The sequence below is a fragment of the Propithecus coquereli genome, unplaced genomic scaffold, assembly GCF_000956105.1.
Source record: "Propithecus coquereli isolate 6110/MARCELLA unplaced genomic scaffold, Pcoq_1.0 Scaffold3, whole genome shotgun sequence".
Lineage (NCBI taxonomy): Eukaryota > Metazoa > Chordata > Mammalia > Primates > Indriidae > Propithecus > Propithecus coquereli.
Window position 1 is genome coordinate 11,241,857 of NW_012148618.1, and position 12,658 is coordinate 11,254,514.

Consider the following 12,658-nt stretch of genomic DNA (forward strand, 5'->3'; position numbering starts at 1 on the left):
GGTGCATACTGAACTTATCATCAACTATTATAATACCCATTGGCCTTTCCAAGTTATCACCAGGTCTGGCTGGCCTTCTACAATGAGGGCTTTAACTATAGGACTTTATATTTATCTTTGTTAAATGTGATCTTTTTATTTCAGTACATCATTCCAGCCTGTCAAGCTCTTTTGAATTTTGCTTCTGCTTCTATTAGTGGTGGGTCAGTAGCATCATTTTCATATTTGAAAAGCAAGAAATCACTTCATTTATCAATTCAGCATTCACAGTGTGAGACAGATTGAACTTAGGGCCATGGAGGATACAGAGATGTTTAATCCTCAGGCCCTGCTACCAAGGATCCTGTAATCTGGCAGGGAACATGAGACATTAGTATGTGATTATGAACTAGAAAATGCTAAATGCCATCAGAGTCCTACAGATGAAGTTCTCTGAGGGTTCCTCAGCCTGGGAGATTACAAAAGAGGCAGCAGGAAGTCTTCAAGTTGGTGGTGGGATTTATGCTGGACCCTGAAGGATGGGTAGGATATAGATACGTGCTGAAAGGGCCTTTAAGCAAAGGGAATAAGCAAAAATGATAGGAGTTCTTTCAGCAGTTGTCCAAAAGATAGATGTAGGCCAGCAGAGAACCGCTCTGGTACTGCTCTGAGTAGTTCATGTTGGGAGAAGCAGGAAGATTGGAAAGAAGGGGACTTCAGCAGTAGCGGATGGCTATGGCCAGATCATGGAGAGCCCAGATGTCAACCAAGGAATTTGAACTTTATGTAGCAGCCAGTGGGGACCCCACAAATGTTTTGGACAGAGGGGACATCAGAGTTGTAGTTGAGAGAAATTAATGTGCAGGGATGTGTGACATGGAACAGAGTGAGGGAAAATTGAAGACAAGACAACAGTGCGAAGAATATCGGACTAGCCCAGGCCAAGGTTGGGTGCGGGCTGGAGTGAAGGTGAAAGGGCAGATACTGTAAAACAGGAAGGGCAGGACTTGGGTTTAGAAAAGAGAGGGAGGAGTTGTATTCATAGATGATGCTGAGGTCTAAGAAACCTTGGTGATTGGCCAGAGGATGTTTAATATGTGAACAAATCAGATGAAATGGAAGCTTGTTCATCTTGGCCTTTTTAATTCTATCATCTCTGATAAACTAGTCCAGATTAGGGTTTCTGGACAGCAGCACTTTCAGCATTTGAGGCCAGATACCTCTTTGTTGCAGGGGCTGCCCTGTTCATTGTTCAGCAGATCTCTGGCCTCTACCCATTAGGTGCCAGTTGCACCACCCACAGTTGTGACATCCGAAAATGTCTCCAGACATTGCCACGTGTCCCCTGGGGAGCAAAATCACCCCTGGTTAAGAACCACTGACCTGAACTGTTGATTTAATAGTCTTGCTGTGGTACTCTGAGCCAGCCTTCTGGTTTCACAAACCTCCAAGTGATGGGTGTATTTCATTCTTTTTCAGGTTAAGTCTTTTGAGAAGGAAAGGCAAACAGAGAAGCGAGTGCTGGAGTCTGACCTTGTGGACCATGTTATGCAGAAACTAAGGACTAAAGTCAGTGACGAAAGGAGTATCAGGTAACTTAGTCAACAAAAGCCTAGAAAACTGACCGCAATTACCTACATAGAACCGACATAAATTTGTTTTAAAGGTCAATTTGATCCTTTTGGGAAATAAAGACAGGTCAGAATTACTTATGATGAACCATTCTGTTGCTTCTGAATAACTCAATCAGCAGTTTAATTTTATGACCCCCTTTTATAAGACTAATCATGACTTTCAACATTTTGTTCTTTGTAACATTTCCCAGAATAGTTTATCATTTTGAAAGGCCTAAGGAGGCAAAATCTGTCATTATTTTATTCAGTCTGTTGATCAGTAAATTTCAATAGTATTTTTTCTGTGTACTCTGAAAGCTATAATGTGTTCTGAGAAAAGATCTCATGTGCTCCTCATGGGAGTATCAGCCATCTGGATAAGAATTTAGCAAAGTAAGTTAAAAGAATTTTTAAAAATTGACCCAGCAATTCCACCATTAGGAACTTATAGTAAAAATTATTCCAAAGTTTTCTATCAAGGCATCGTTTATAACAGCAGTTCTCCAACTTTTTGGTTTGAGGACCCCAAAGAACTTTTGTTTATTTGGGTTATATCTATCAATATTTTTGTTAGAAATTAAAACTTAAGCATTTTAAAAATACTTACTCATTTTAAAACAACAATAACTCCATTACATGCTAACCTACATAATATTCTTACCAGAAAGTAACTATTTTCCAAAACAAAATTAATTTAGTAAGAAAAGTAGCATTGTTTAACATATTTGCAAATCTCTTTGATGCATTGTTTTATATTTCTGTAATCCCTTTTAATGCTTTAAAAGAAGAAACGATTCTGATATTTGCTTCTGTATTCAATCTGTTGTGATATCACACATCAATCACGTAGTCTCTGGAAAACTCCATTGCACGTTTGTGAGAGAATCAGAGTGAAAAGGATAGTTAACATAGTAGGATTATTTATTATGAAAATAGTTGTGACATTACAGACCCCTTAAAAGGATCTCAGGGACCTCCAAGGGTCCCTGGACCATACTTGGAAAAATCTCTCATTTATAATATCAAAATACACATTGGTAGAAAGAAGATTGCTTGAATTATGATAATAACTCAGTGAAATACTGTGCAGCCTTTAAAAGTAATGATTCTAGTTAAGCTGAGTTTATCGGCATGGAAGGATGTCCACAAATAGGATGTATAATATAATCCCATTTTGTTGTAACCAAAATATACAACCTATACATAGAAAAATGCCTGGAAGAATGTACCAAATTTTTAATTACAGTTATTTCTGGTTAGTGGGATTATAAGGGATCTTTATTAAGCTTTTCTATATATTTACAACCCTTGTGTATATGCTCATAATCAGAAAATACAACCCTCTATTATAATTTTTTTTTGCCTTGCATCAGTGATTATCAACCAGCAGTGATTTTGCCCCCCAGGGGACATCTGGCAATGTCTGAAGACATTTCGTTTGTTAAAGCTAAGGAGTGCCTCTGATGTCTGGTAGAGGCTAGGAATGTGTTGCTAAAACATCCTACAAAGAATTATCTGGCCCAAAAAGTCAGTAGTGCTAAGATTGAGAAATCCTGGCTTACGGAAAATAAACCTCCTTGCTTTCTTCTTCCTCCCATGTCCCCCGCTTCCCGTTCGCACCTAGCTTTAATAAATTCACCATCAGGCTTTTCTGAGGGAATATAATGTTCTTGAAGTGGCCAGTATTAGAATTATAAATCCGAATCAAAGAGAGAGGTTTGGAAGAGAAAACCACAAATAACCAACTAAATAGCAGTGAGTATGAGCAAGGGAACATTATTAAGACGCTTAAAAGGCTAGATAGGATTTAGTTTTAGCAGGGAAAGGTTCAAAGTCTTCCCTCCATGCAAATGATTATTTCCCTGTTTTCCCAAGAGAGTGCTGTTGTGTCTCTCAGCGACTATAAATTAATTCACAGCATTTGAAAGAACATCCATTCACAGCTTTTGAAAGAATATCCTTATTTACCAAATGTTCTCCTGTGGGTGGTCGCCAAGGCTGCTGCCATAGCGAAGGTGGGGCATGCTGTTGCTCGTGTTTCCTTGTATTATGAGAGGGGCGGGAAGAACGCCTGTTATATTTCATTGAAACGAGCTTCTGTGTGGATCCAGGGTTTCAAACCTAGCTGAATAAATCAAAATGTTTTCTTTCGGCATTGTTAACTTGCCAAGACATCCTTTATCATTTTTTATGTACTCTTGACCAAAAGCATAACTAAGTGCAGATTTTTTGTTGTGAATTTTTTGTTTTTCCTCCCACTAATAACCAAGAAGAATATGTTTTTATATTTAATAGAAAAAGTGGCTCAGTATACCTGTAGCTCACTGTAAGTTATCTGTGTTGCTTTTGCCGTATTGACTGTTTTCTAATTGTTTTTGTTTGCTTGTTTTTAGAGAAGCTTCTGATAATCTTGCAGTACAAAATCTGAAGGGGTCATTTTCTAATGCTTCAGGTATAATTACTAATTATGATCTGAACATGATAATGCTTGTGTGTATGTTTGCTCTAAGCACTTATTACTGTGGCTAACTGCTTGTGACATTGGAAATATCTTTTGAAATAACATTTATATAATAAATTGTACCATGTAAGAATTCATCCCCTTGCTTTGAAACCCACATCCTAGAAAATGATAAAACTACTATAATTTAGGTGATTTTTCTGGTATATCTCTGTCTTATTTTTACAAGTAGTTTAATCTTCATTTTACTCAGTTTATTATATAGATGAAATGTGGATATTTTTCCTGGAAAATTTCCTCATACAGAGAATTGAAGAAAAGTATTTTGAAATCTCTTGGAAAAAGATACTATATAAATTCTGTTTTCATGAAAGCAAAGAGGGAACAGTGCTGATAGTTATGCCTTTAGTGTCATCACCTCTACCAACCTTACTGAAAAAGAAGGATTCCATTAAGTCCACAAGAAGACATAGTTGTCTTTTAACATAATTGAGTCCCATTCATTTCAGTTAGCATTGACTTTGTGTCACCATCAGATTTTAGCTACTTGGAGGAATTTAAGGAAAGTTTTAGAGTTTGGGAGATTTCAAGCTTGATTTTTCTTAGGTTCATGAGGCTTTGGTGACTCATGTGGCCTCCCTGTGCCTTCTGACAAAGTTGCCCCCACTTGAGAGAAGCGTCAACAGTGCTGGGTATTGGGGTTCTGGGCTCCTCCTTGGTCAAGTGCAGGTGCTTGCAGAAATAGAAAACAAGGCTCAGACATGATCTGGCCCTTAGAATCGTGACAGGATGTCTGCTACTAAACTCTGCTCTCTCTGTGTAGTATGTTATATAAAATAGAACAAGATAAGGCCATAAATTCTGAAACTCTCTTTGTCTCAGGTTTGTTTGAAATCCATGGAGCAACAGTTGTTCCCATCGTGAGTGTGATAGCCCCGGAGAAGCTGTCAGCCAGCACTAGGAGGCGGTATGAAACTCAGGTACACCAGGCCAGGGTTTCTTTGGACAGAAGAGAAAGAAAATAGGAAAGGAAAATAATAAACATAGAATTTCTTGGAATATTTTTCTTCCCACTTCCCTGAGTGGTGGCTTCTGAAAATTTCCTCAACACAAAGCATCTCTCTGGTGCCAGGATTCGGCCCCATCGGTCCCCCAGAGAGGCACCAGTGTACTCTGTGGGCACCTAGAAGCAGCCGTTGTCAGAATGATTGCATCTAAATGAAAACTTTCTAAGCTGGCTCCAATGACAGTCTGGGTTTGTTTGGTTTTGCTCTGAATAATAAAGCAGAAGAGGCTGATCACAAGACTGAAGGCAGGTTTCTCATTCCTTACATGGTTTTGGTATCTGCTACATGCCTGATGGTGTGCTAAGGGCTCTGTACAATATAAAAGACATTAATTAACATGGCCCACGTCCTCAGGAAGTTTATAACCTTAGAAGCATATGCATTATATAGTTAGAGAACAACAGAAGAAAATAAGTACTAGAATGCTAATAAGTATGTTGAATATGAGTGTTAAGAGTGTGCTATGGACAGATGGGAAAGGGAGAGTTAAATGTAATTTCTAATTACATTTAGAAATGTAATTAGACTGAAATGTGAAAGATCAGGTACTTTATTGTTGTAAACTCTCCTAGCTATTTCTCAGGATTTGGGTGGAAACTCATTTTTCCTGTCTTCCCACTGCTTTCATCACCTACCATATTTCAGTTCCATGTTCTCATTGCTGTCACCTTCCACCTTTTCTTTACTTCTGATTTATACTAAAATCTCTCTGCTTCTCTGTATACTGTTTCACTATACTGAGTTCTTATTAGGTATCATGTTAAAATTATAAAGAAATAAGTGACAAAGGGGTGTCTAGCTACGATGATCTTGGGGGGAAATAGGTTTTTCCCCCCAAGATCATCGTAGCTAGACACCCCTTTTTCTGAGGTGGATTAAGAACAAATCTTTAGACACTATTTGGAATCTTTTTTAAGTTTTAGTTTGTCACTCTATGATTGTTTCCTGGAATAGGAAATAAGATGGCAAGAACTATGGCTTGGTTTAACATGTTCTGAATTCCATTTTTTTCTTGTTAGGTACAAACCCGACTTCAGACCTCCCTTGCCAACTTACATCAGAAAAGCAGTGAAATTGAAATTTTGGCTGTAAGTTGCTTCTTTCTCTAATGTTTTGAAGATCGCCTCTGTCCATACTGTCAAAGTAGTTACCTCAAGTTCAGGGCTTTTTTGCTCAGTGTCAGCAGTACTTGGATGCAGGCCTTATTGTCACTAATGTGAACCAGGTGCTAATCTAAACCTGTAAAGAACTGGGGGGGGAAATTAAAGGTTTTTGTTTGTTTCTCTTGTTTCTTCCTCTCAAATATGGAGTGGGGAAATGACAACCAAAATCAACATTTTCTACATGTTTCAGGCCTTTGCCCTACTAAGCCTATACCCGAGTACACGTAGCAGTGTCAGACCTTTGGGGCGTGGTGTGTAGGGATGGAAGTTCAGTTTCCACTGCTTATTAGTTCACCAGTGCTACATATCACTGTACCATTCAGTCTGTTTTATAGCACAATAACATCCCACACTCTGTCAACTCTATTCATACCGCCCCATCTGAAGTGCCATCATAGTCAACATGTGAGTTCCCTGATAGATGATGTACACTTTTGTGTATTAACAGGTGGATCTACCCAAAGAAACAATCTTACAGTTTTTATCATTAGAGGTAAGCAATATGAACTCTTCTATACTGTAGCCTTTAAGATCTCAGACCTTTGCTGTTGTTACTTTGCCAAAAGAATATTGAAAACAGCATTAAATTTTCTTAGTTTTCTGACAGCTCCAGGAATTTAGTAACATTGTTCCTTTTATGTGACATACGTATTCCTAAATCCTATGTTGAAGGAATCATACTTTTCTAATGACTTTTAAAAATTTCAAGCCAGGCATGGAAGCTCACGCCTATAATCCCAGCTACTCAGGAGGCTGAGGAAGGAGGATCACTTGAGCCCAGGAGTTCAAGGTTGCAGTGAGCTATGATCATGCCACTGCACTCTAGCCTGAGTGACAGAGCAAGACCCTGTCTCTACAAAAAAAAAAAAAAGAAAAAAGAATACTTAACTATAATAGCTATAGGTGATTTTTGCAATGTCATATCAAAGAATACTTTTTTGTCTATCCAGAGATTTCATCAAAGATTAAATTAAAAATGAACTTTGCCCCAGAATTAATATTTCATGTTCTGTTCTTCTCTTACAAATAAGCATATACCCCTATACTGGCAATTTATGGACAGTCAAGTGGATACACAGCTGATATCTTCATTTTACAAGAAGTAAACAGTAGGCAGAAAAGTCATATTAGCACACCAGGGGTGTTATTAATCAGGCTCTAATTAGGTAGCCTTATTTTAAAGAAAATTGACACTTCAAAGGAATAACCCCAGCAGTCTTGGCACCAGTTCTACTATCTCCCTATAACTGATTCTCCTGGCATACTTGAAAAGGGGAATGGCATTGGAATTTCATTACTGACACAGAAAAAGCCAGTTGGTCGGTCCTAGTGCCCTGTTAAGTGTTATCTACTTTTTCCTAGTGGGATGCTGATGAACAGGCATTTAACACAACTGTGAAGCAGCTGCTGTCACGCCTGCCGAAGCAAAGATACCTCAAATTAGTCTGTGATGAAATTTATAACATCAAAGTAGAAAAAAAGTAAGTTATCATTTAGGCATAGCAGGTGTCACATGGTTAAAATTCCAGGAGGGGTTTCAGAGTGACACACATTTTGTTGTCTTGTTGAGAGTTGTCAGATCTGGCAACTAGTACCTCTTGCTTGGACTGTGAATCACAGTCACGATGTCGTCAATAACAAAACACAGTGGTCCTATATATCCCAATTATAATGTCATTCACCCAGGTAACTCACTTCTAGAAGTACGTTTAAATGAAAGAAAATAACTGTGATTACTTTGCTTATGTCAAAATGCCAGTCATTCATGTTATCATCCATGTAAAAGGCAACAGGGAAGCCTGTGAGGTGAATGGTGTTCTCCTTATGTGGGACCTTACACTGCAGACCCTTGCCAGTCACACCTTCTGTAAAACCTGTGTCATTTTTAGTGACTAGCCTTCCATCTTGTTTTTGATTAAACAAAGCTCCTAAAGTTAAGTGTCGTAACAATGTATTGACTCTGTTCTTCACTTATTAAACTGAGTCTGTCCTTATAATCTACCTTTTCCTTTCTTTTGCAGGGTGTCTGTGCTATTCCTGTATAGCTACAGAGATGACTACTACAGAATCTTATTTTAATCCTAAAGAACTGTCATTACATTGTTCAAACAGACAGGGGCTTTACTGGAATAATGGAATGTTGTACATTCGTTGTAGTTTTAAATTAACTTTAAATTCTAAGAAGCTGTCCTACAAAGTTGAGCTTTGTTAGTTTTTCATGTATATTATGAACTTATCTTTTTGGATTTAATAAATGCTTTCATATATCTGCTGCTTTTTAATTACAAATATATTAATACTAAAGGTTTTATGGAGCTGGAACACAAGAAAACAGCCTTGTTCTACCCTTGGCTGTAAGGACTAAACACATGAAAATGTCCAAACTAAAGGGCATAAAGAAACTAAAAATCACTGTTACCTTGGAATCTTTAGTCTTAATGATTTTGTAATATGTTTCTCCTAAGGTGGGTAAGCAAACTCTCATGTATGTGAATTCATTCAAATTTTCTATATGAACTATGATGATAAAATTATACAGCCAGGTGGGAAGAATGCCCATGCGTTAACATGACCTTTTATAAAATTGTCAGGTTTCAATTCCAGTAACCTAGAAGACAGGGCTAAAACCCATTCATTAATCGCATCGTTCCAGAATTAGTAGTTACTGCCAGAACTATTAAAATGGGTTAGGAAAAGGAATAAGAGACAGTCAGTGCTGATAAAGCGACATGTTTAATGGTACACTGCTCTTCACAGAGGTGACTACTGAGACTTTTAATCTATAATCCAGGAATATACAACCATGCTGCACAGACAAAATGGCTAGATCTAAAATAAACTGGCTTCTCACCACAACTACCCTGTAAACATTGCAACCCTTTTCTACAAAATGACCCTAATCTCACATGAAAACAATTAGTGTGGGGGAACCAGAAACCTAGCTTTGTGGCCAAAAGTAAAAACCAAAGGAAAAATAGCAATTCAGGGGTTAGGTGGTGAAAGCAGGAAACTCAGTGTCCTTCACTGTGCTGCTTTGCTCTTCTTATTCTTGTTCTTTTTGTCCCTCTTCTTCAGCCCATCCATGTTAGCTCTCAGTAGGTTTGAATAAGCCTGAAAGACACAGAACATGACCTTAGCCGGAAGAGATGCACACTGGTGGAACAGCGGCCCTATTTCCATAATGGGAAGCCAAAATCAGAAAGCCCACCCGATAAAGAATATAAGACCATGGGATACTTGTACTGGAAAATGGTATAAACATAAAACATTCTTTTGTATAGCAGCTTCTACAACACTTGCCCACAGAGAGTTGCACAATTTTTACTTTTTTTTTTAAGGGAAAACCGCTGGCAACTTCTTGTTCAACTATACTATAGGTAGAGCACATCTGAAGCCTAAGACAACAAACAAGGTTAAAAAATGAGAAAGGAAGACAATATTGGTGTTGAAATTCACACCTGACAGCTTTTACTTGAAAAATACTGGTAAAACTTACCGCAGGAGAGCAGTGAACCCAAATATCAATCTTACCCAGTACTCAATACTGTGCTGACTCTTGCCCTGAGAAGGGGAACACAGGGAACACCAGAAACTCACCATCTGAAACTTATTCACTTCTTTGGAGCTCACCTAGAAAAGGAGGACAAAAGAGGTCACCCCTGTTATCTATACAGGTATCCTCTGTTCTACCCTAGATAGTATCTCAAAAGCCTCATGAAGACAACATCCTAATCTGTAACACATTAACTGCCACGTGAGTTGTAGTTAACTCAGGAAGCATATGTAATTCACGTGTCTCTTCACCTTGGGAGCCGCGAGAACTATTTTTCAAGTAGCATATAACTCACAGAAAACAAAAAAATAACAAATTTTTCATTAAATTAGGATCTTTTTGAAGTTTTTATTCTATTTGCATAATAAAACACCATGGCCCCAAGGAAAAAAATTTTTTTCTAGTGTGGCAGTCAATATGTTAAAATACTTCTTCCCAACTTCAGGGGTTGTAACACAATAGCAGCTATTTTTCTATTCCACTTCCCCCTGCCTAGGGAACAACAAAGTAGCTCTGCATCTTTTTCCACATGAGAATTGCACCAAGCTGTGGATTCCTAAAGCAGCTGTGTTTCTCACCTCTTGAAATCCCTTATATAGATGGCATAATTTTCTCCCTGGGTTCTGAGAGATGTCAAAGGACTTCTCAGTATTAATTTTTTTGTGCAGGATACATTTAAACTACTTCCTCCCCATCTTCTTTTTTAACCTGCCTTCCGTTAATTCAGGCCTATTTAAGCACAATGCAAGCTACCACAAAAGAAATTCTACCTCTGAAGAAGATTCCTTAGGTTTTCATGTTTCATGGTATCCAACTTAATTTTAAAAATCACATAAGCTTACTTTACTGTAAAAGTCTCCTCAAGGAAACTTATAAAGGGAGGCTTATCAACCAATTATAATCTACATTCTCCTGAATATCCTACACTAATGTGATTAGAGGGCAGTCTGGTTCTGCCACAGGAGAATAAAGCAATACTCACTCAGAATCCAGGGAGTCTCTTGCTTTGCCATATTCCCCCTCCACCCAAAGGAAAGACTAGGGCTCTTGACCAAATGTATATTTTATCAAATACAAAGCCTAACATATAGCCATATGCGTGCTATGTGAACCACAAGGATAAGGGAATAATAGCTCAAAAGTAAAAGCATCATCTGGTACCAAGAAACCATTTATTGAAAGCTCAGCACAGTAAGGGGATAAGGAATCAAACATTTATGCAACTGCTTACAGTACTATGAGTATGGACCAACATGCAAATTTTATTTCCACAAAAATTTTAGCAAAACGAGTAAGTGACCTCTACCTCCTTCATTTTAATTTTACTGTTGAGGCTTCTACTACTAAAGTAGTAAAGGAAGGTCCTGGTCCCAAAACAGCCAGGGAACTACACTATAGCCTTTATGTTAAAAAGGAAAAAAAAAAAAATCCTTGTTCAGATATGCCCCATCCTCAGTTACGTTCAAGTCTTTAAACTCCAAAATGTAGCCTTAGGAATGGAACAACTCACCACAGTGCTGATCTTCTTTTTCCCATCAGTGGCTCTCAACAGACACTTGTTGTCTGAGGGCTCAAAGCCCTCCGTAGAACCTTTCTTTGAAAGGGGTTTAGTGCGACCATCATCTGCATGGAAAACACATCCTGGTGAACACAGCCTCGGCCACACACACACACCTTGCCGATAGAACTAGAGCCGTGGGCGTGGATTAGGTCACCCCTTCTTGTCCCTCCTCTATTTTAAATGTTTGTCTGTTTGTTAACGACATCATCCCCGATTACGGTTTGGCCAAACCTTGGAGAAACACTGTAACATCAAAGCATACTATACACCTCACTAATCGTGGCGGGGTTTGGGATCCCTGACAAAAAGAAAAGCCCTGACATGCTCCAGCCCTCTTGTAACCGACCTAGGTAGCTAAGTGCTGGGGGCCGCACAAGCCACAATCCCTAATAGTCTGCGGACCCTAAGCCCCGAATGTGCCCAGCACAAACGAGGTAGAAAAAGATAGGGGAACGCGGGGGTCTGCGGCAAAGAGACCCCAGTGACTCCTAGACACTGGGCACCCGGGCCGGGCATCGCTCGGCTTCCGAGGCGCCCTCTCCTAGCCTCCTTCCGGCCCTGCCGCGACGACAGCTGCTTACACTTCTTCAAGGTGATAAACACGCTGCCCGACAACCGGCACTTCTGGAACAGCCTGGTCAGCTCCGTCAGGAACTGGAACACAACAAACCAGGCCCTGTTAGCCCCAAATCCTCGCCCCGCCGCGTCAAGTCCCCGCCCCACCCGCAAAAGGAGACAGAAGTCTGGATCTAAGCCCTGAACTGCATCCGCCCCTCGGCCGGCTAGGTGTGGCTATACCTGCTCGCTCTCCAGGAGGACCATCCCAGCGGTGCTGGCTCCGCTAGGCCCGCGTAAAGCTAAGCGGTTAGAGCCGGAAGCTTGGCCTCGGCTCGGCGGGATTTCCGCTGTTAGGCTCCGATTCTCTTCCACCAATCCCTGCCTCCGCCCTCTTCTCCCCGCCCCTTCTGCCTCGCGCACGCGTCCTAGGGCTTACCCGCCTGTCCTGGGGAAAAAGGACCGGCTGGGCGCTGGGGCTGGTTTGTGATGTCACAGACCAGAAGTCCTCTCACCCCAGTCAGTGTGGAGGAGTGAGAGCAAAAGAAAGATGTGATGGAAACCTATAGTTGTGTGTAGTCAGCTGTATATTACCTAAGAGTTCAGTGCTTCGGTTTCCTCATCCTTAAAGTGAGGATAATAAGAGTATCTACTTCACAGTGTGGTTATGAAGAGAACATGAAATTTTATATTAAACATGTAGTAC

At 39.7% G+C, this 12,658-nt stretch overlaps 2 protein-coding genes across 4 annotated transcripts in view; one reads left to right on the plus strand and one right to left on the minus strand.

Moving 5' to 3' along the window:
• EIF2AK4 (eukaryotic translation initiation factor 2 alpha kinase 4) overlaps positions 1-8,471 on the plus strand; it is a 91,766-nt gene extending 83,295 nt beyond the window's left edge. For all 3 annotated transcript variants that reach the window (XM_012649490.1, XM_012649491.1, XM_012649492.1), the window contains 7 exons: positions 1,459-1,571; positions 3,986-4,044; positions 4,936-5,033; positions 6,140-6,208; positions 6,732-6,776; positions 7,646-7,764; positions 8,305-8,471. In XM_012649490.1, the coding sequence (XP_012504944.1) occupies positions 1,459-1,571; positions 3,986-4,044; positions 4,936-5,033; positions 6,140-6,208; positions 6,732-6,776; positions 7,646-7,764; positions 8,305-8,362 (561 nt within the window). In that variant the 3' untranslated portion in view covers positions 8,363-8,471. The remainder of the gene's footprint in view (positions 1-1,458; positions 1,572-3,985; positions 4,045-4,935; positions 5,034-6,139; positions 6,209-6,731; positions 6,777-7,645; positions 7,765-8,304) is intronic.
• A 529-nt stretch (positions 8,472-9,000) lies between these two features.
• On the minus strand, positions 9,001-12,296 carry SRP14 (signal recognition particle 14kDa (homologous Alu RNA binding protein)). The gene is made up of 5 exons (XM_012649493.1): positions 12,196-12,296; positions 11,979-12,051; positions 11,347-11,459; positions 9,881-9,913; positions 9,001-9,394 (listed from the first exon to the last, which is right to left on the minus strand). Exons 1-5 carry the CDS (start codon positions 12,217-12,219, stop codon positions 9,305-9,307), a joined length of 333 nt encoding a protein of 110 aa, XP_012504947.1. The 5' UTR covers positions 12,220-12,296; the 3' UTR covers positions 9,001-9,304.
• Positions 12,297-12,658: the final 362 nt, after the last annotated feature.